The following is a 23,487-nucleotide window of genomic DNA, read 5'->3' as shown; positions in this document are numbered from 1 at the left end:
TCTACAGGCCTTATGTCAGGGCCAACCTTAACAAGGATTTGGTATTAGCCAGGATTTATCCATAGCCAGCTGTTATCCGCAAAGTCAGTGGAGATTAAAGCAGTTCCGGCCCAAGTCATTTTGTTGCCTGAAGCAGAGCCCAAATAAGTTTTAATCTTATATGGGCATTAAAGCACAGATCCTTTTTGCCCCCAGTTTGTCCACATGTTCTGTGGGACTGTGTGGTCTGCTGCTGAGAATGCTTAGGAACATTAGTATGGGAAAACTGATGAGGTGGGTTTTAATTCCAATAGAGGCACATCCTCTCTGGTCTTTATATATCTCATGTAGAATATATGAGTGGTGGTGTTCTTTAGAAGAAAGCATTGCAGCCACCACTCCCACCCCACTTTCTCCCAGTATCCCATAAGAATAGACTGGGTGGAACTTCATCATTGCCGATTATAATCATTAGCCCTCATGCCCCCAACACCCACCCAAAGGAGAGATCTTCATGGCTCTTGTTCTGTATTGGCCTCCAGGAACGCTCAGCATACCATCTAGATTCTAGAAATTAAGCCTTAGTGAACAAGTAGGTTAGGATCTGCATTTGATATTGTTTACTGTCTGGTTATACTTTGTGCCTACCCCCCCCCCCAATCTCTCTGTATTTCTTTATATGTTACTTCTTCAGTTCATTCTACTTTAGTTTATTTTCCTTGGTGTCTCATACCCTTCACACATGTACAAATATAATTGCATGTGTCTGTGTTCTTAGGCAAATTCAGGGTGTTTGTGATGTCTGTGCGATGCCACTACTGGCTTCTTCAACACCTTCATACTGTACATCATTTCTTCTTGTTGCCTCCTACGATTCATTTACCTACTGACCTATTGTTAAGCTCCTTGTACAGGTTGTGACTATTTATCTGATGTTCGTATATTCTTTGAGTAGTTTCAGGGATGCTACCAAGAATACCAAGAATAGGGACGCGGGTGGCGCTGTGGGTAAAACCTCAGTGCCTAGGACTTGCCGATCGTCAGGTCGGCAGTTCGAATCCCCGCAGTGGGGTGCGCTCCCGTTGCTCGGTCCCAGCGCCTGCCAACCTAGCAGTTCGAAAGCACCCCCCGGGTGCAAGTAGATAAATAGGGACCGCTTACTAGCGGGAAGGTAAACGGCGTTTCTGTGTGCTGTGCTGGCTCGCCAGATGCAGCTTGTCACGCTGGCCACGTGACCCGGAAGTGTCTTCGGACAGCGCTGGCCCCTGGCCTCTTAAGCGAGATGGGCGCGCAACCCCAGAGTCTGGCAAGACTGGCCCGTACAGGCAGGGGTACCTTTACCTTTACCTTTTTACCAAGAATACTTCTGACAATATAGGCATTTTCAGCAAATATACCCCAATATTATAGGCAGTTTCCTAGTACTTCAGGTCGGGTATGAAAGCTAGAAATGGTTATACATTTTCTGTGGGGCTGGGTGGTAATGTGTTGCTGTGGCTCTGCTTGTATCTGGATGACCATTTCCAGAAGGTGGTGATGGGGGATTTCTACTTAACTCAGTGGTGTTTGTGCCACAGGGTCCTGCAGAGTCTATAGTATCTCCCATTCTTTTTAACATCTACATGAAACTGCTGAGCATAGTCATTTGGGGATTTGAAGTGAGTTGTTGCCAGCATGTGGGTGACACACAACTTTTCATTAAAACCACATGAAGTGCTGAATGTGCTAGGCTAGGGTAAAGGACAAGATGAGAATAACAAGCTGAGGTTAGCTCTGTGAATAAGTACTTCTCTCCAGATGAGCAGGGTTCAGCCTGCTCTGGATGGGATTGCACTTCTTCTAAATGATCAAATTCATAGCTTGGGGGTGGTCTTGTATCCATCAGTGTCCTTACAGATATAAGTGACTCGTTAATTAACTTTGGCTTGTAGCCAGTGCAGTGCTACGTAACTGTGCCGTCAGTGCAAAGATTTGCACTGGCACAATGGGAGGTCCCTCCACCCCACTTTTAACACCCCCAGTGTATGGTGTATTTTTGGCTGTTTCCATGTGTGAAATGATTTTCCTGTCTTCTTTTTCTTCTTCCAAACTTGTATTTGAAGGGTTGTTTAGGATTCTAAAGTTCAATTCTACTGTACAGTGGTACCTTGGGTTACAGATGCTTCAGGTTACAGACTCCGCTAACCCAGAAATAGTACCTTGGGTTAAGAACTTTGCTTCAGGATGAGACCAGAAACCGTGCGGCAGCAGGAGGCCCCATTAGCTAAAGTCGTACCTCAGGAAGAACAGTTTCAGGTTAAGAACAGAACAAATTACGTTCTTAACCCGAGGTACCACTGTATTGGGTGGAATTCAACATAGCACAAACTGGGGTATATGAATACAGGAAATGAGATCCACTGACACAACAGAACTTCCACCTCCTCCTGCCATGTGCCCCCTAAACCTGTCCTTAGGACTCATCCAACCCTCCAGAGCAGATTTAGCAGGAGAGGAAAAGTGGACCTTGTTTTTATCCATATATATATATTAAACTTGAACATCACCTGGAGATATTTTTCTTGCGGCAAGTAGTAAAACTAAATAATAAATGTCACTCATAGATTTAAAGAGACAGAAACAGAAAGAGCAGTTGAATCATACTGCAATCACCTGTGCCACCAACTGCTGCCATGAGATAAAGAGACGTGGTGCAGTAGCATGAGAAAGATTCCTGTGTGAGTGCATTTCTCTGCTCCTTCATTAGCCTGTTGCAGCTCTTGCTTGCTCAATTAACTTTGTGACAAATTTATGTATTGGGGAATGTGTAAAATGTTCCCCAGGATTTCATTCATGGCATTCCAGCTGTTTTATGGTGTCCTTTTAGATGTTAATCTTGTCTGTTGCCCTGTTTCCCAGAGAAGCCAATTTCAGAGCTTTTCGCGTTTTAATCATTCTGCAGATTTGTGGCTGTGTTGCATTCTTTTTATCTTCATGTTGTGGGCACATTCTGGGATGGGAAGGTTGACATGGGCTTGGTTGCTACAGAAAACTGTGGGTTGGTGTTGCTGAGTAAGTCTGTCCACCCCTCCTGCCTTGTGCTATGATTTGGAAGTGTGGGACGGGGCTGCCTTTGGCTGTAACTCTTAGCAACTGAATCATTAAGGAGAAGGCTGGCAGAAAGAAGTGCTATCAGGGCTGCACCCAGCTATTCTAACTGAGTATTGACTTGGAAATAAGTCCCACTCTGCTCAGTGCAGCTTACTAAGTGTGTTTAGGATTGCATCATAGAATTATAGAACTATAGTTGGGAGGGACCCCAAGGGTCATCTAGTTTTAACTCCTGCAGTGCAGGAATCCCACTAAAGCATCCCTGAATGTTGCCGTCCCATGCTGCTGCTTGTGTCCTAGGTTAAATTATCAGTAATTACGGCAGAGGTGCTAAACTAGAATCGTTCACATGTAGTTAATGTTGTGTAATTTAATGCTAATATTTTAAAAAATATATCAAATGCTTTTGTTTGTTTTTCTTGCAGTGATTCAGAGAGCAGAAAACTATGCAAGAAGATGAAAGTTGACCCTAGTTTGAAGGAGAAAGGGGTAGAGTTATTGCATTACAAGTACGTGCAAGAATGGGTTCTTATTTTATTTGTTGAGACAATTTATATACTGCTTAATTACAATCCTATCTAAGATTGTCAAGGAATGCAACATAATGTGTTGAGAGTGGCTGTGCTGCCATTGGCTTTATCTTCTCCTAAAGATACCTTGCAAGGCAGCAGAGGTTTAGTATCAGTGTTTTCCTTTTCCTAGATGGGCTACCTTCCCAGGTTGATGAGCCCCATGTGTCCCTCACTTCCCTCTACAACATGTGCAGGAACCGCCTTCTTGGCTATTGGACCCACTATTGGTCTTGTCTGCTCAATCCACCAGAGCCTGTCTTTGTATGCAGGGCAAGTCCCTAAATCAATGAGGATTTGAGGCCCATCGGCTACCCTCACCTGGTTTAGCCAGCCAGTCAAAGCCATTTCCCGGGATGTAGCTGCTGTTGCATGCTGACAGCCTCTAGGAGCCACAGGTGAGAGCTGAGTGCAGAGTGGGGACCAAAGGTGGACAAACTGCCCCAGAAGGAGCACAATATGTCTCCCACCAGAGGTACTACCCCTCCCCATACAGCCCAGAGTGGCTATGCAAAAAGAACAAAAGTTCGTAAGGCAGAGATAATAATTTTCATATGTACTGCATTCCAAAATTGGGCTGCTAATGGACACTTAATGGGCAGGCAACATGGTATGGGTTGGCTATGATGAGCTGGTGGCTGAAAGTTAATTTTTGTTAGTGCACTCTGTCCCACTAAGATCTTAGTGCTTGCTAATATTTAAGAATATTAAATGCTTTTGTTTATCTCTTGCAGTTGCCAGAACCATGCACCTTCCTCAGCAGTTGGGTTTTTTTTCTGACCTTGCACCATACATCTGAAATGCAGCACAAGGTCGGAGACAATTTCTGTCCCAATCCCAAACCTGGAGGAGGGTTCAGAGTTCCGTGCAATGGGAAAGCAAGCCTTCAACCCCCTCCAGTTTAGAGTTGGAGGGAAGCGGGCAGGCTTGCTTTGTCTGTATGTTTGCTAGGCAGTTGAAGCGCCTGTCAAATGTAGATGTCAAGACACCTGCCTCTCCTCCTAGCTTGGAGCTGGATCCAAAACACATCCCAAGCTTCCTCTGAACTGTGGAGGCAAGGAGGAGCAGGGTCATCCCCTTCCCCCTCGCAGCTTCAAACTTTGAAGTAACCCTAGGACTTACCCAAGAGGCTTTCTGAGCCACAAAAGTGGCAAGTAAAATTGTAAACTCCTAAACATAATTGCACTGTATCTACTGGTGCGTACATAGATAATGTAAGTTTTGTTGTGACTATCAAAGAGCATGTTACATACTCAGGAGAGGTCCCCGAATAAAAATGTGTGTGATTACATAATACACTGTTATTAATATTAGTAGTCTGGGTCAGCATTAAGAGTTGAAAATTAACCCTCCCCCATCTGCCTGGCCTGAGAGAAATAGAAAAACTCATCACATTATTATTATTAGGGATCAGTAGGGATGTTTTTAATGCAGATGATTTTGGGGAAGAAATTACCCCCTGAAAAATTACAACCATACTTAAAGAAAGTGTTGTCTCCTCTTCCAGTATTCCATCATAATTCTTTTTAATGAGACAGTCCCTACCTGTGTTACCTAAATCAGTTGGAGGTTGGTTTCCCAGCTGACTTATTTCAGGAGACTTCAGCATGTGATTGTTTTTTGTTCTTTGGGAACCAACATGCATAAATATAGCAGTGCATTGTTGCAAATAGAAATTGCCCCCTGAAACTGCCACTCCCCAAGTCTAGCCTGTGCTAAATGCTCTCATTAAGGCTTTGTGGAAGTGATTGCCCATTAGAGACCTGGTTGCTTCAAGAACTTGTTTTCGATGGCTGTGTTTTCTACAGCCCTGCAAGCTGAGGAAAACTTAATTTATCCAGACCAGAGGAAACAGCTGCATGATTTTCTAATAGCACTCCTAAAATTAATTGCTGTTTTTCCCCATACTGTTTCTTGACAGGGATGGCGCATTTCACACTGAATATAACAGAGCACTCACACTGAAGGTAAATTTACAGTAGTTTGAAATCTTCCGAACAGGGAGATGTGTTTGGGTGTAGAACAGATGTTAATGCTTACAGCTTTATATTTGGATGGTTTCCCCCCCATACATTTCAGGAACAGCTGTTTGGGTGACCTAAAGGGTTTCTCTCCATTCTCATATCTCCTGCACATCTGCCAGGCAAACATCCTGCAAAGCTGTGTGTGATTAACTAGATGGAGACACTGTTAAATTGCAATATAAATTGTGAACTTCGTTGCAATCTGCTAACAAATAAAGTGGGTTTTTTATTTAGTATGTGTGTTGTAAATTATTTTTGTCTTGCTGCAAGATCCCTTTTGATGCCAGCTTGTATCTAATAGCATTACCCTGGCAGTGATTGGGAAAATGCTCTCCCCTTCTATTTCATCTGCCATGAGATGAGCTTGGAAAAGAGAGGACGTGGCCTTTTCTCAGATATGATTGCAACCATGGAGTAAAGTCCTAGGTAGATGCCCAGCACATAGCATGGGCAAACTGGCCTCCTTTCCTTTTGTTGCACGGCCATAATAGACTGCACAGAGCAAAAGGAGAAGTGCCCTTTGAAGCAGCTTTCAGAGAAAAGGGGTATCCTAGAAAACACCAGAGAATACTCCTAGAATAGGAGGCCTTTCCTCATGGTGACTTAAGAAAAAGCTTTGTTCACAAAAGTAGCCTCAGGAGGTCTTGGCTCTGTTCCTGAAATGATTGTAGGAGGTGTTTTTAAACTCCAGAAGAGCCTTTAAAAATTGACAAATCGAATGATACTCAGTTGAATTCACCTGGTGTGTTTCCTTCAACCTTCTCCAGCACTTAGAGGATTTCCCCCAAAGTCATTGGAGGGACTCAAAACGACAGAATAGATTCAACAAAAATAAGTTCTGTTTAGTTTTGGAAGTATTTGGGAACCTTCCCTATAAGAGGAGGCTGAAGTGTTTGGCGCTGTTTGCCTTAGGAAGAATTACTAAGAGGAAACATTATAGGGGAGGGGAGCCAGCAGTGCATAACCCAGACATTATACAAAGTGAATAAATTGTAAAGCTTTGCATAAATTTCTCTCTTTCTGGTCTTTATAACAGAACAAAACAGATAAATTTATCTGCACAGACCCTGGCTTGCTCATAGTTCACAGTACGGTGGCAGTTATGAGATTTGAGCACCATTATTGAAGGTAGTGGCAACTGCCAGGTCTCAACACTGATTCCTCCTGCCTTATTAGAGGAGACTTAGTTTTGCAACTGCTACCACATTTTGCAGATTGTACTTCATTAATAGATTTCTTCTTCTTCTTTGGCAATCACTCGTAGCCGAGTAAGATTGTCTTCAATAAACACGGTTTAACAATGAGTCCGTAAGTGACTGTGGAGGCCAGTTCTGGATCCACACATCCTTCCACAGTGGGGACATTGGTTTCCGGGCAGGAGTTGATCACGGTGTGGATTTGCCAAGCGTGCCTTCCTCTTAGCACATTTCTCCCTTGCGTCCTGAGTTCGGGTGTCTTCAAAGCCCATGACACCTTTGGTAAAGGCTGTTCTCCAACTGGAGCGCTCACAGATCAGAGTTTCCCAGTTGTCAGTGTTTATACTACATTTTTTAAGATTTGCCTTGAGACAGTCTTTAAACCTCTTTTGTTGACTACCAGCATTACGCTTTCCATTTTTAAGTTCGGAATAGAGTAGTTGCTTTGGAAGACGATCATCAGGCATCGGCACACAACATGACCAGTCCAACAAAGTTGATGTTGAAGAATCATTGCTTCAACACTGGTGATCTTTGCTTCTTCCAATACACTGATATTACTTTGTCATTAGCCTGTCTTCCCAAGTGATGTGTAAAATGACTCCATAAGTTGTTCTAATTATTGAATGTGTGTGTGTTATTATTTATTAATCAGTTGGTTGGAAAGTGTTCGCACACTACACATTCCTTATGGGGTTTAGAAGCAGTGAAAGTCTCTTCCCTCTTCCAGAGGGACTGTACCTGCATTCTCCTCAGCTCCCCTGTTTGGAGGGAAAGCTGCTCTAGGCATTGTTGGTGCTAGGTGCTCTTAGGCAGGTGCCTGTACAGCATCAGCCCAAGCACTCCTGGCAGCCTCTGGCTGGCTTCTGCCAAGCAGAAAAGAGCGGAGAGTGTGTGTGTTTCTGCCTTCCCTCAGGAGTTGCTTTCATTGGCTGCCACTGGGATTGATATTTCCCATCTGGTGTGTTATCTACCGACTGTCTCCCTCTTCCTTTTTTGTTTCCATTTTTTAAAATGATGGAAACAGGCTTGCACAAGGCCCCTCTCCTCCTCCTCTGAATATAAAGTTTAGAATCTGACTCCATGCCCAGAAGTAGGGCTTTCCCCCAAAGCTAGCTGTTGTCTTCTTCTCAGGGGAGAATATGATGAAAAAATATGACATGTCAAACTAATTGGAGGCATCTTTAAAATAAGCATGCTGAAGAGTTTGATGCATGAGTCTTGAATAATGACAAGATCTGGTTAACATGCTTGTGAACCCGACTGCTTCCAGAAGTTATCATAAAAGGTTATGGTCAAGTATTTGGGCTGTTTCCCCTCCCTTTTAGTCAAATTATTTTTTCAAATGCCTATAGCACCTTTAGCACCTTTTAATCAATAAATGCTCACTGGGCAGGCCACAATAAAAAAAGCCATTCAGTTATTAAATCCCTCCAATAAAATTATGAATATAAAATCGATCAAAAGGTGGAATTATTCTTATGGAAATAGATGTAGTTTGTGTTTATGCAGCAATATTAGAGGCTAAAATGGAAACCCGAGTGGCAGTTGTTGCCCATAAAGAGATTCCTATTGGATGAAACCAAGGTCCATCTTGTTGGTGACCTTGCTTCCTAAAATGACCAACCATAAACGTCCTGAAAGCCCACTAGCAGGGAATGAATTGCCCATCCCTGTTGCTGCTTCTGCTTCCCAGCAACTGGTATTCAGTGGCATACTGCCAAAGTCCTAGTCAGCTAACACTGATTGGTAGACTTCTCATCTAGTAACTTGCCTAGACCCCCTGTAAAGCCATTTGAGGTGGCTTTAAAGGTGGCTTGTGAAGATGAATTCCTTAAGTCAGTTACATGTATGAAGAAGAACCTTGTTTTGTCTATATTGTAAACAAACTTCTTTGTATGACCCCCAAGTTCATATGTTACCATAGAGGGAGAAGAACTGTTTTTTTTCTCTCTGTTTCATTATAACCTATCAATGTGGTGCTCTCCAGATGATGTTGGTCTAATACTCCCATCAGTCACAGCCAGCAACATCTGGAAGGCACCCTGTTGGCTACCCCTGCACTATTATGGTCAGGTCGGCGGTTCGAATCCCCGCGGCGGGGTGCGCTCCCGCTGCTCGGTCCCAGCGCCTGCCAACCTAGCAGTTTGAAAGCACCTCCGGGTGCAAGTAGATAAATAGGGACCGCTTACTAGCGGGAAGGTAAACGGCGTTTCTGTGTGCTGCGCTGGCTCGCCAGATGCAGCTTGTCACGCTGGCCACGTGACCCGGAAGTGTCTTCGGACAGCGCTGGCCCCCGGCCTCTTAAGTGAGATGGGCGCACAACCCTAGAGTCGGACACGACTGGCCCGTACGGGCAGGGGTAACTACTTTCACGGGGAAAGCCCTGGAACAAAAAAAGAGGGGTGCTCAATCAGACATGGAGCTGAAGAAAGTGCGGAAGAAAGGTAAGTGTGGATCAGTTCTTAGGAACCTTTGTCACTATACAATTAGGCCACAGGAAATGTTGCTACATTGGAGAAAAGACATTAAAAAGACACTCATCATCATCTTCCATTTTATTCATAAAGTGCCTAAAATAACTAGTTGCTTATGCAATATTTTTTTTTAAAAAAATCTGGCTCCCTAATCCCTAAATTAAAAATTAACTAGTACAATAGGACGGGTAGCGAAGGAAACAGAAGCAGCCTGTTCAGTAATGCCGAGAAGGCTTAGAACACATGAAAACAGCAGATTATTTAATATTGTTTTATATTTAGGTATGTGTATCTCAGAACATGTTTTGTTTTTAATCGGGTATTCCTGTTTTCTGTGACCCTGCTGCTTCAAGTGTGTGTAGCTTTTAAAAACTGTTAACAGATTTAACTTAACACTTCATTTTGCAGTATATCAGTAATAGCGAACAAAGCTCTCTAGATCTGCTGTGTTACATTTTAAGACAATATGAAAATGCATTTGGCAGTAAGGTGGGGTGTGCTGTTCTAATGAGGCTGCCATGCTGCTCCCAGCACTCTTTCTTTCCTGGGCTGCAATCCAAAGAGCCTCTTAAGCACACAGAAACCCTTTCATATGTGCAAGCAGAGCTTTGGAATTTCTCCCTCCCTCCACCCTTCCCTTCCTCCCCCCCCCCCCCAAACACAGAGCAACTTCTCCAACAGCATCACAAACTAGTTTGAAAACCAGGGTTGCGAAACTTTTCTGTGGTTCTCCAGACGTTGTTGAACTACAACTCCCATCAGCCCCAGCCAGCCTGGCCAATAGTCGTAGATGGTAATAGTTGTAGCCCATCAATGTTTGGAGGGCCTCGACTGCAAACTCAATTCCAGGTTTTGAGAATAGCTCCTCAAGCTTCATTCTGAGCCTCTGTTAGGAAAAAGAATCAAGAGGTGTGATGTACAGTGAGCCCACAACTTGCACACATTTAACTTGTGTGCATTCAGTTTTACGCAGGTGGGGGGGGGGAATTACAAAGGAGGTGAGGTTCTGGGGGGAAATGACTTTGGCAGTCCCACCCGCCATTGAACCCAGTAGGTTTTGACCATATGCGATTTTGGCTTTAGACACAATCCCTGGAACATAAACCCTGCGTAAGTTGTAGGCCTGCTGTATACACAAATGTCCAGCTCCTGGATTTGTGGACCTAATTTGATGCAAAGTGGAGCAGATTTATCCACTTAGATTGTTGCTGTCTGTCACTGGAAAGTTCAGCACTGGCAAGACCACATATATGGCAGCACACTGTTTCGTGTTTGACATTCTGGTGTGCGTTGCAATCAGTGTTTCCTGTTTGTTTTTCTTCATGTGTAGTAGCTTGTGTTAGTTTTGGCAGTTAGATAAAAAGAGAAAGCCAGTGCTGTTCAAACACCTGCTAAATATGCTAGGAATTTACTAAGCTAGTTGAAACAAACAAACTGTTTGTTTGTTTCATTTAACAGGGGTGTGAGGCTCAACTGCACACTAAAACACACAGCGTTCCTATGCTGGGCAGAAGAGAAACAAGCCTGATATCTCTCTGGTGTCTGGAATACTTTCCCAGCACCCTTAACTGGTGAGGGAGCACACACTAAGTCTAAGGGTGTAATGCTATGCAAACTTGACAGAAAGACAGCTCTACTGAATACAATAGGTCTTAAGAATAAACTTGCATAGGACTGTGCTGATCACCTACTGAAAATAGAAGCAAACAAAAATATTGAAAGCTGGGTTGTTAGGGAAGATTGCCTGGGGTCCTCCTGCTTGTGGATCCAGCTTTTCATTAAAAAGTTACGAACTGTACCTTTAGACTTCCATGGAATTTGAAGAAGACATTATCTCTGCTCCCTTTGGTCCTCCTCTCTTTGGTCCAGTTATGTCCGTAATTTGTTGGACATACCCATTTTGTGTCCAGATTTTCACTTTTTAAAATATGGCAACCCTACATTAGAACACAGCAGACATAGTATTGTTGTTTTACATGAGAGATATTTAGAAGCTATTAACAGCAGTGGGATAACATAGATCACAGGTGGGCAATTTGCAGCCAACACCTCATTTTATGCATCTCACACCCCATTTGTCCAATCCATATCAGAGTTAATTCCTTCCTACTAATTTCCTCCTTATTTTTCCTAGATTTAAAAACCTGTTTCCCTATCTTTTTTATTTGGTTTCAGAACAATTGGGAGGGGCAGCAGCACTTTATATGATTTTTTAGAAAATTGTTTGTATGGTTTGGGGAAAATAAATTTCCCCCATCCCAAACATCTGAGAGCAATTTGGTAGGCTTCTGTCCTTTATAGCACACTAGTCAGAAAGGAATTTGTTTTGCTTGCTTTCCAGAACAATATTCACCTGTTGTTTTTTTTAAAAAGTGTTGTTTTTTTAAAATCCTTATGCCAAAGGTTTCTGGAATCTGTTTAAAAAACTTTGCTGCTTGGGTTTCTTTTTATTTTTTAAAGAAGTCTGAAGTGCAAGGGTGAACCAATGAATGTTGTTACTGGAAGTAGAATGGCAAAGTCAGCATTCCAAGGATTGGTGATAGTTCTGTTGTGGGGTTAAAAACTTTTGTCTTTCCATTTCTGTACAGTCAATGGTGGCCTTTCTAAAGGATCCAGAAGGAGCTCCATTGTGGGAGGAAGATCCTGAAGCCAAAGACATTGTCCACATTGACAGTGAAAAGGTATGTTAACCAGAATTGTGAAATGCTTGGAACAAAACAAAGTTCTTCCACAAAATTAACTCCTGCACGTAATGAATGCAGAACCCTTTGCACTCAAATGAGCTTGAGAAAATCAGGGAAATGTTGTTACTCTGTTCTGTAAGCTAATATGCTTTAAGGGCACCAAAGAAGTTGCACAGGACATGAGAGAGATGCTTTGCAATTGCATGTTGTACATACCCCCTTGCAGCATGCCTTAACTGCATCAGCCACTCTAGGCACCAAATATAACTTGTGCTCTCCCAGCTGATAGTTCCTTGAACTTTACAGTTTTCTAGTTGGCTTGTGGGGTAGTTGCACTAATTTTTGCAACATGGAACGGTTGTGATAAATGGCTGGGTATCACGTGGGTATCACATAAGCAAAGCACTCAGACTTCTATTACTTCATTAATTTGTTTATGCTCGGCACACCTGTTGGTTCTGGCATCGTTATAAATCTTTATGGTATAAGTAGTATGATAACCCTGTAGGTTTTTACAACAGGTTACAGTTTTGAATTGAACCCAGCATCAAGGCTGAGCAAAATGAGCATATTAATCATTGAAGGCTGTGATTAAATGGGTGATATGATCCAGTTTAAATGGAGATAGAATGAGGAATGGGTGAAAAGCAAAGGGTTGTTGCTTAGTGGTGGAGCGCAGGCTGATTTCATTGAAGGCAGTGTGCTGTGCTCCTACAGATGGACTACTGACTATCACCCTGACCTTTATAGAACTGATGGTTCAAATGGTGAATTGTTTAAGGATGCAAATGCACTTTTAATTTTTTTATATATGAAGTTCAAAATTGGTATATGTAACCAGCAAATCCTTAGGATACAACAGAATGTGAATTAAAATGGATCAAATATCTTAAACATGGGAATATTCCTCTGTTTGGATTATCCCATGGGAAATGGGTTCTGAGTCATACTACAGGGGTTGGTTGGAACATTTTGGATTGTAACATGTTGAGGTAAAATATAGAATCCACAATTAATATTTTAACTGGAGCAGAGTTAGCTTTTTTGGCAAGGTACTAATTGGCCTAAGTGACAGAATAGGAAAATGACTACTCCCCAGAGTGCTCTCGTGCCATCCTTTTTAAAAGCCGTGGAGGGACTGGCATGGTAACCAAAATTTAGATGCATTTGATGGCTTACAGGTTTGAATCACTGGCAGATATTTAAGGGTCATGATAAAGCCCTTTGAGTTGCAGGACACTATAAGACCAATAGGAAAACTATGTATGATGGTTTGTTCAGTCTTAATGTGGGCAAATGAGGACTATGGCAAGGGATAGTGAGGTTACCTGAGATCTCACATGCAGCAGATAGAGGCTGTTTAAGCCCAGCAAGGCTTCCCTAGCCATCAAATTATTTTGATTTAATAGCAGCTAATTCATAAAAGCAGAGAACAGTCCTAAATCATACACCTACTTTTGTTGCAGAAATTTAGTTTCATCATTCTACTTCCTCCTCTTTCTTGGTAAACTCTGAGCAATGTGTGTTGTATTCCCTCCCACCCACCCTATTGATTTTAAATTTTAATTGATTGGTCTCTGGCTGGTATTTCATAGAGTCATTTCAGTTTCTTAGCTTTCATTCTGGTATTAGGAACAGTTACTTTGGCATTCACTTTTTGTAAGAAGATTAATTTTTAATGTTCACCTTTCTGTTCTCTATTACAATCTCTCCTGGGGTCATTTTCAATTTAAAATTTTCATCTTGCCTTTCTAATCATACTGACTCTGAAAAATCCATCCTTATAGTCCCTCATAGCCCTGGATTGGTTTGTGTTGAAAGGAAACAAGCAGATTTTTCTGTCCTTAATAAAAGTGGGGTGCCTGTTTCATTGAAGAAAACAGTCCTGTGGTTCTGGGGTAATCAACCAGAGGTGCATACCTCATCTAATTTATAATACTTGTCTATTTTTTGACAGTTACTTGGCAGTTTCTGGATAGAAAGTACTGTAAGGGTAGACAACATGGTGCCTTCCAGCTGTTGTTGAACTACATATCCCATCACCATTGACCACTGGACATGATGGTTGGGGCTAATGGGAATTGTAGTCCAGCAACACATGGAGGGTACCACATAGGCTTCCCCTGGTTGCTCCTGTGAGAACAACATCTTTATTTTCCCAGCCCAATTTAGATACAGTTTCCTGATATTTGCACAAGCCCTGGTGAAACCTAGGCTCACATGCTTCCCCTTTTGTGCTCATGAGAGGGAAAGTGAAACCTTCTGTTTTCAATTTTAAACAAGCTATGGTTCCCTGTGATGTTGAAACTTGGGTGGCTGTAGTTCATTTAAACAGTGATTTAGTGGGGCAAAGTCAGGATGAAACTGTGGTTTCAGACTCTGACTTGTATTTACATTAAAAAAAACACACCACAGATACAGTTCAAACAAATTGTAGCTCTCTAAATCCTGATGTCACAGGGAATTGTGATTAATTTGAATCTAGAAGCAGTTGCTTCCAGTCTTCTCTGTTTTGGACACAAAGGAGAAAAGGGGTTTGCGGGAGTGAGAGGCTAGCTGCAGTTCATCCACTTAGCAGGAAATCATGGTTTCCTATTACATCTGAAGTGGGCCTTGGTTAGCTTTTTTGTGAGTTAGCTGAGCTAGAAAGTTGGAGGAGAAAATTATGTTTGTATCTACTTTTAAATACCCTTCAGCTCCATATTCTCTTGGCTATAAAGCTGAGAAAGGGGTGAAGAAAACAACCAAATTTGATGGGTTCCCTAAAGAATATTCTAGGAATCTTATAACTACAGCAACAAAAAAGTCACAATGTAACACTATAAATAGGGTAAAATACAGTGATGAGAATACACAAAGAACAAAAATCCAATATGGGTGTAAAGTTGCTCATAAATCCATCAGCACAGATGAGATATATCTTAAATGTTCTGAATAAACCCCTTTTGAGTAAATCCCACTGGAAGCTTGCCCCATTAATTTATTTTGGATTATCTGCATTTATGAAAACATATCAGCAGGAAAACAATGTGTTTGCTTCATTTGTAAATCTGTGGAAATATTCCACTTATACGGAGTTGTGTTGTAGTTACTGTGGAGTTGCAAACATCTGCTTCTAGCAGGCTCACACTGTTGTCTTTAAAATAACTGAAAGCAACATATTAAAGATAAATGGTTTGTTTGTGAGAGAATGCATTTCTCTCAATAGTAAAAATAAAAATAAATCTAAGCCATAGTTCATTTGTGCCATGTCTTGGCTTAAAAACAAGAGACCCATCTTGGTCTCATAAATGTATGTTAATAGTGAATAGTGGCCATGTTCGATTGCTCATAAAACATGGGTTTGAAACCTTGGATATGGAGGTATTTACTATGTTCTTAAAAGGCATAAGCCCATTACACTTCCTGTAAGCAAGTTTTAAAAAGTTTTGCATTTTTTTTTAAAAAAAGAAGGGACCTGGTGCAAAAGACCCAGGGCCTTATCAACACCCCTACTTGGATTATCACCTAAATGCAGCAAATTCCTCCAATTCATCAACCTGTTGGCCTTAAATTTGGCACAGTAAATTCTGTTATTCAAGCCCCTAATACAGACCAATCCTTACTCCATATATTGACACATGTAATCCAGACTATATGTGCTTGGAAATTTTACCTGAAATCTGTGGGGATATATTGTTTCTTAAATTCTGGGTTCTAATTATAGCATGTTTATCTCTTTGGGTTTTAAGGAACTGAAAAGACTTTTGAAGAAGGAAGATAGGCCTCTGCTGCTGATGTTCTATGCCCCCTGTAAGTAATTAATATGCTGATGTTCTGTGCCCCCTGGAAGTAATCTAATATGCAAGATCTCAAATCCTTCTTTTTTCCTTTTTTTTCATCCTGTGGTCCAGTAAAACAATCTGGACTGTCTGTTAAATTCAATTTCATGTGTATGTGATTGCCATATGGTTATCAATTAGCAGATGATTTTTTCCACTTCATATTCTTCCTAGCTCAGTTCTCCAAATTTCAGTGTAAATGCTGACAGTATAGCACAAGAATATTTCAGATATTTGCTTTCTCTAGGAGCACTCTCCTTAAATTATTGAGAGAGGAAAAACACTTGGCTGGACTTGCCGTTATAGTTCATATTTGTACTCTCAGTTCTAAAAACTGAGTTTAGGAAGCCTGAGGTACCAGATCCAAAACATTCTTTGCTCCAGCCTTAATCCATCTGAAAAATGAATGGATGTGAATTCATATTGACCCACCATTAGAATCATAGAATCATAGAGTTGGAAGAGACCACAAGGGCCATCGAGTCCAACCCCCTGCCAAGCAGGAAACACCATCAGAGCACTCCTGACATATGGAGTTATAACAAAAATAGACTGACCACACAAAGGGAGCTGTACTGTTCCAGCCTGGCTGAGTTTGCAAGTTGCTGGACGAAGTCAGAAGAAGCTGATCTTGATTAGCAGGGAGCTCGCTAGAATTAAGTGGCACAGGACCTTGGATAGCTCCCAGTGACAGCAGCTGTTGGTTCCTTAGCTTTCAAACTTTATTAGAGACTGATGTCTACAAGAACCCTACCAGTGAAGTTGCAATCAATATAGAGACAATGCTCTGATTTCAGTTGTGCACTGTGAATTACCTTGCACTGAACCCTCTAAGGGAATGGACAGCTTTGGGTGGTGGTTGGGTTGATACAGATTCTCAACAGAGATATCTGAGCTGCCAGTCCAAGATCTACAGTCTAGTTATTCACCTTCCTCAGAGAGATTAATAGGGAGTTTCCCTTCTGCCTCTCCAATTTCCCTTTTCTGGTGGGTTTAAATATTCCTGGGCAGATGTTGCTGGCTCAAAGTAATCAACCAGTAAAGGAGGATGTAGGGGAAGCTTGAGGTCAATATCAGATGGATCACCATTAGAATCATTGAGGGCCTGGATCCCAACAAGAAGTTCATATGCAGGTCAGATGCAACCCATCACTTTAGATATGAACGCATGCCATTGCAGGCTCTCAGATAACTGGACTCATTATCTTTATTAAGAAAGACTTGCATGTCACAAGTAGTTTTCTCTTCCCATCTACTACTCAGAACCTAAGGGTCTGAACTGGAATCTAGAGGTTTAATTTATTAGCTGTGAATATGTCCAAACTGCCCATCTAAAAAGACATGCCTTTGAGGTACAATCTTGAACTTGTTCATTATTCATCTACTGCAAGATTTACTTCCATCTATCATCTGGCAGAATGTTAGTGGCTTGTTGTTTTGCCTATTGCTATTCAGTTTGCACCTACATTTCTCTTCCACTACTGGCTATTGTCGTGGGGTAGGTAGATATGAACATAATTGCTTTTGTCATTTGAAACCTTGTTAAATGAGATAGAGACTGTATTGAACTTGAGAAATAGAATCTTTTCATTATATTGAATGCAATAGACCAGTGGTCCTCAAAGGGTGTGGTGCACCACACTGGTGTGACAGGAGAGGATGTCTAGTGTGGTGGGAAGATTCAACAGCAAAGAAATTTGTATACAATTTCATTTTGAGAGTGATTCATGTTCTTACGTAGCTGCATTGTTTAATACATTATGGCTGTCCCATTATCATGTTATAAAGTAGTTGTGTTCTATTAGGGTTGCCATATTTCAAAAAGTAAAAACCAGGAGCTTTTCTTAGGAGGACCCCAAAATTGTTGCAACACACAAAAAGGCGATTTTTTGGTTTGCTTGCCTAAACTCCAGGACAAACCGCCAACTTCCGGAAATCCCCCTCCCCCCCGGATGCCACTTCCGCCTTTGAAATCCCAGCAATATCTAGGAAATCCAGACGTATGGCAACTCTACTTCTATGTTACAAATCAAGCACTGCTAGGAGTTGTTTTGTTTTTGTTTTCCAATTTATTATCAGTAAAAAAAAAATTGGTGTAGTATGAGCAAATTTTCATTCGGAAAGTGGCCCAGATAAAAAAGTTTGAGAGCCACTGGTATAGACCTCAATTCATCCATTATACATGGATTGTGAGAAGCATTGGTGTTTCCTTGGCAAACACAGCTGATGTGTAAAGTGGCTCATAGTAATATTTGTATCATTCCATATTCAAAGGCTTTTCCTACTTATACCAGTGCATGCCTATTACTTTTTGTTAAAAAGGGCAAGTTGGAACAATTAAGTATAGGATATGGTAAATATGGCTAAATAAGAGTATATCTGGTGGGTTTCTGGATGAAATATAGGCTCTGGATCCATTCCAGTCCGGCTTCTGCTCTGGTCATGGGACCAAGACGGCTCTGGACACCCTAACATATGATCTCCGCAGGCAGTTGGAGTGAGGTGGGTCGGGGCTGCTGATTCTTTTAGAAGCCGCACAGAGAGGCTGGGGCAACTCAGTCAGATGGGCCAGGTATTACTATTACTACTACTCATCCTCATGAGGATATGTATGTATCCTCCCTCTGTCTATTGCTGTTTTATGGCTCTTTCAGATGACATGTAGAATAGCTGCTAGTATTGTTTTCACCTTTTCAAGGCTGAATACTACCGCATTTTAGCCACTGATCACCAAAGACAGTGGATTAGTTGTAGAACGGAAACCATCCTATGCTTGTTGCATATGGAATTGGTGTTGCAGCACATGGCTCACCCCTTCCAGTGCAGTGGCTTTTGCTCAGACTCACGTTTCACAATCTCCAGTTTGTTCCTTGGGTGAGTGTTCTCTATAATGCTGGCTCCCTTTATTGTTAAGGCCGCTGTTGCCTATGGCTCCCTGACAATTATATGTCATGGCATGTTTTTCAACCACACAGATTTACTCTTAACAAGCCTACTTTTAAACTTATGCAAACAAGGCAGAATTTTTGGATTATCTCTGAATGGCCGCTGTTTTCTGGCTCGCAGGATGTAATGCAACCGCCTGCTGTTTTATATCGGTTTGAAGCTCTCAAGCCTGCTTTAGGCCTGTAAATCATTCATTCAGGGAGAGTCCATAGCATCAGAACACTTTCATACTATTACTCTCTAGCAAGTAACTTTTTTTTTTAACAACAAAGTATTTTCCTTCAACGTACATCATCTGACCCTTCAGTCGGTTTGAACTATCCCCCCCTAGACACACTGCTTTTCTGCCTCCTTCCAGTTTTCTTTCCTTTGAAGCAGGAAAACATTTGAGGCAGCAATATTTTTCTTGTTTCTAAATGGCTGTGGAGGAGCCGAATTACTATTTTAGCAGCTTTAAAAATTTTTCTCTCCCTCCCCAGTTTTCATTCAATGTTATAACTTTTAGCATAGACAGTTTGATCTGCTGGTGTTCTGGGTATACCCAAGACAAAAATTAAACCACTAATTGAAGTCTAGTAAACTAAAGATGCTTACAAAGGTCTCCCCTTACAAATGTATTTTTATACTGTTGGGTTCTGATTTGCCTGATCTTGTTTGTGGAGAAGTACTTGAAAGTGTGGGCGGAAGGTGGGGCTGAGCTGGTTCCAGCCAAGATGGCTGCTTTCAGGAAGGGCCTCCTCTTCTTTCAGATGAAAAGTGCAACATAATAATGAGAATTGCTGAAGATAAGCCACACAGAAATCCAGTGTGGATTCTAGATACCACACTGTTGCAACAGGAGAGGTTTGTGAACAAATTAAGTGAGGAAATTCTTTGAGAAAGAATTGTTTTCAGGGCTTTCCTGTACAATGGTCTGCAATTCAGTGAAAATGGTTACAAGAGAAACATAGTGTATTTAAAGGTTAGAAATGTAGAGAGAGAGAGGCTGACTACTGTAATCATGAGATTAGATCTAATACATAAAGAAACAGTTAGTACTAAGATCTATAGGCAACTCATGCAGAAAAGAAGTGAGGATCTAAAACCACAGGAGCCAGTTCTTCAGAGTGATTAAGGGAGTGTAAGATTTTTTGGAGTTATTTACACATATGGCTGCAGTGTCCAGTAGTGCAGCTTTTCTGACAACACATCCATGAAGAACTGTCATCATAGAAGAAGAGGTGTCCACCTAGACCCATAAGTAGCTTTATGTCATTTGTTTGTCAGGCCAAATAAAAATCTAATGACCAAGGGTCTAATCATTATCCCATTAATAACATCTAGACTTGGAATGGCGAAAAATGCAGGTGTGTTACTACGAGTTACAGTATTAAATCACATGGGATATAGTATTAGATGGAAAAATAACATGTTTCAGCGTGGCTTTATGAGGTAACACAAATCATAACACTTTTTAATGTGGTATGGGATAGTTTCAGTAGGCACATAAACAATCAGGATAATCAGAGATGAGCACCTCAAACACAAAGGCCTTTGGAAAGATGTGTGCCCACAAAACATGCCAATTAGGAAATGCTGTGCAAATGTATGAGAATGTAAATGTTGACTGCTAGCAATGACAAAGGTATAGGGTTATTTGGTGTTTTTGTAATGTTTTGTTTTATTTTGTTGCATGTCTTTTAAGTATGTGTATGTGTATAAAAGTGTGCCGGGAGGGAGAAGTGGACTGCTTAGGATTCAAGCAGTATCCAATAACCTTGTTTTGTTTTAAGATTTATAGAAAGGAGAGGTCACAAGACAGTGATGAAAAGATCAGGAAGATTTGAATGTCCTACAGACAACAGTTAGGACAGGTCAAGGCTGAGGACCTTCCTTTACCTGTGCTAGAATAAGCCAATAATGTTAACGAAAACTTATTGCGTGGGATTGGTCTATTTTAGGCTATTCGGACTGCGAAGACTGATTTTCTGGCTTGCCTTCTATACTGAGCAGCAGATGCAGGCTGCTAGGCTCTATGTTCCAAGAAGTCGCTCAGTTTAGTCAGTATCTATCCTTTGTGTAAGAACTTCTGCTTCCTACTCCCACAGTGTTCTGTTTAGTATTAGAAGAAAGTGCCAGTTTGCAAGGTGATTTTGATTTGTTCAGCATTGTATGCATGTAGTCTCTAGCATTCCACAGCCAGATGATGACTTGGCTGCATTCTCTCTTTTACTGACAAGTCTTCAAAGTCTGGCATCATAAGCTTCTGGGTCCTAATGAAGGTGGTTCTTTGAATTACCACTATTCTTAGTAATCATGCCAACATTGCCATTGCTTGTTTTTTTTATCTCTGTGTGCTTAATTTGATGAAAGGTGCTTCAGTTAAATTCCTACGGCTTGTCTTGTCTAAATTAAGCCTGTAGAGCCTATTAGCTTACCCTGGGTTGCTTTGGAGGCCTTGAGGTTGGAATTGAACCCGTGCACAATAAGCAAAGCAGTTACTCAGCCAAATAAAGCAAAATGCATTTAACAAGATGACTAAACCACTGCAAACAGATCAATATGAATTAAAAACAAGATAAAACAAGGTTGATACAAAATAATGGCTATGAAAATAAGGGTTTATATATCTCTAACTCTAAGCACCTAACTGAACTTAGGTTACAGAGTCCTTTTTGAAGATTTCTGAGTTCTACTTTGATTCCAGTAAGTCTAGTTTTATGGATTCTGTCCCTATCACTAGACATGTGTAGGCTCAGCTAACTATATCATTCCAGCATAGGCTCCCTTAAGTCCTATATTCTTCTTGCCACAATGGGTCTTAGGTAGAATTAGGACATATTTGGTTAATAGAGACTCTGGCCTGGTTTTGTTGTTGCTTGGCAAGCTCCAAAGGATTCTTCTTCAGTGTACAAAATTGAAATAGCTGGATTCTTGCAAGTTTCAAAACTGAACCAACCAACTTCTCCTCCTCTTCCTCAGCTAGTTTGAGAATATTCGTACCTGTACTGGGCATCTGTTTTGAGATGAAAGTACTCTTGTTACTCCCCAAGAATTCTATAACTTAACTCTTTTTTATATTGGGTAGGAGAGAGATTCGTACTTGTCCAGTTTTTATCTTCCCCAATACTGTCATCATTGCAACACTAGACATTTCAGTTACAAAGGCTAGTTTTTGCTTTCTCACTGGAAGGAAATTGGAGCTGATATAAGAGATTTGCGTATACCCCTTCAAACATGATGTGGAGAGTATTGTGAAGTGGGGAACTAGATACAGCATTTGAGATACCGGTCAGAATGCTGTGGTTTAAATGATGCAGCACGGCTGTATGGCATTTATAAAAACAAAAAGCAAATTGCAGTTAGAACAAACCATCAAAGAGACATACTTGGGGCCAGCCCACCCACATGACAAAGTGAAGCTACTGCCTCAGGTGGCAGGATCCACTGGAGCAGCAAATCCCAATGTCAATCTACCTCCCCTCACTTTTCTCCTTCTTCCCTGGAGAGGAGAGGGGCACCATTTTGGGGTTCGCCTCAGGTGTACAAGGCTTTAGAATATAGGGCCAATGGGAGATGCCTAAAATCTGGACCTTGGCAAGTCAAGAATAATTCAGTGTGTTTTAAGTTGTAAGTTCCCTAGCTCCAACTCAGTGGAAATGACAGGAAATATAGGGGTGTTTTTCATTTGATGTCCATGCAGATGCATTTAATGGTGTCATTAATTTTTTTTTCTCTCTCTTTTTCTCTCTCTCATATATTAGGGTGTGGTGTTTGCAAAAGAATGATGCCATCTTTCCAGCAAGCATCCACAGAAGTTAAAGGCATGTATGTAAGTGAGAGGAGTTGCAAAACTAATGAATGTTCTGGTGTTTTGTTTTTGTTTCTGTGCAGCTTCATGTGTGTGGGTGTTTTCTGTCCTTTCTGTACAACTATTGCGACATGCAAACAGATCTTACCATATTTAGTTTTTAAATGGCATCCCATTTTTTCCTTCAAAGAAGTCAAAGAAACTGACAATACAAAACATAGTCATGAAAAACCTTCAAAGAATCATAATCCAAGAGACAGTATTCACTTTGGTAGTTGTACTGTTGGGTAATGAATATTGATCAGTACCTAATATTGTTTTCATGCCCTCTGTCCACATGGTGCTTGCCACTGACAGATAATTGTAGCTAAATATTGGGAGAAATGGGGACACGGGTGGCGCTGTGGTCTAAACCACTGAGCCTAGGGCTTGCCGATTGGAAGGTCAGCAGTTCAAATCTCTGCGACGGGGTAAGCTCCCGTTGTTCAGTCCCAGCTCCTGCCCACCTAGCAGTTCGAAAGCACGTCAAAGTGCAAGTAGATAAATAGTTACCGCTCCGGCTGGAAGGAAAACGGCGTTTCCATGCACTGCTCTGGTTCGCCAGAAGCAGCTTAGTCATGCTGGCCACATGGCCCGGAAGCTGTCTGTGGACAAATGCTGGCTCCCTCGGCCACTAAAGTGGGATGAGCATACAACCCCAGAGTCATCCACGACTGGACCTAACGGTCAGGGGTACCTTTACCTTTACCTATTGGGAGAGATGCAGTGCCCATACGCACTCTAGCTGCATTGTCATATCTATAGTCCATTTTCTTGATGGAGGCTGGGGAGAGCTCCACTTGCCCCACATGATGATAGGAGACTGTAGGATGAATACAAGCGGTGAGGCTTTTAGGACTGTGTTTACTGTA

General features: G+C 41.6%; 1 protein-coding gene across 6 annotated transcripts in view; it reads left to right on the top strand.

The window, feature by feature from the left end:
* The window catches only part of PDIA5 (protein disulfide isomerase family A member 5), a 144,156-nt gene that overhangs the window by 52,620 nt on the left and 68,049 nt on the right, over positions 1-23,487 (top strand). For all 6 annotated transcript variants that reach the window (XM_083585542.1, XM_083585541.1, XM_083585540.1 and 3 more), the window contains 5 exons: positions 3,495-3,578; positions 5,560-5,605; positions 11,924-12,016; positions 15,751-15,811; positions 22,530-22,597. In XM_083585542.1, coding sequence (XP_083441668.1) covers positions 3,495-3,578; positions 5,560-5,605; positions 11,924-12,016; positions 15,751-15,811; positions 22,530-22,597 — 352 coding nt within the window. The remainder of the gene's footprint in view (positions 1-3,494; positions 3,579-5,559; positions 5,606-11,923; positions 12,017-15,750; positions 15,812-22,529; positions 22,598-23,487) is intronic.

The sequence above is a fragment of the Podarcis filfolensis genome (genome assembly GCF_964270895.1).
Source record: "Podarcis filfolensis genome assembly, chromosome: 1".
NCBI lineage: Eukaryota > Metazoa > Chordata > Lepidosauria > Squamata > Lacertidae > Podarcis > Podarcis filfolensis.
The sequence above is the reverse complement of the archived record's forward strand: the minus strand, read 5'-3'. Positions and strand labels throughout refer to the sequence as shown.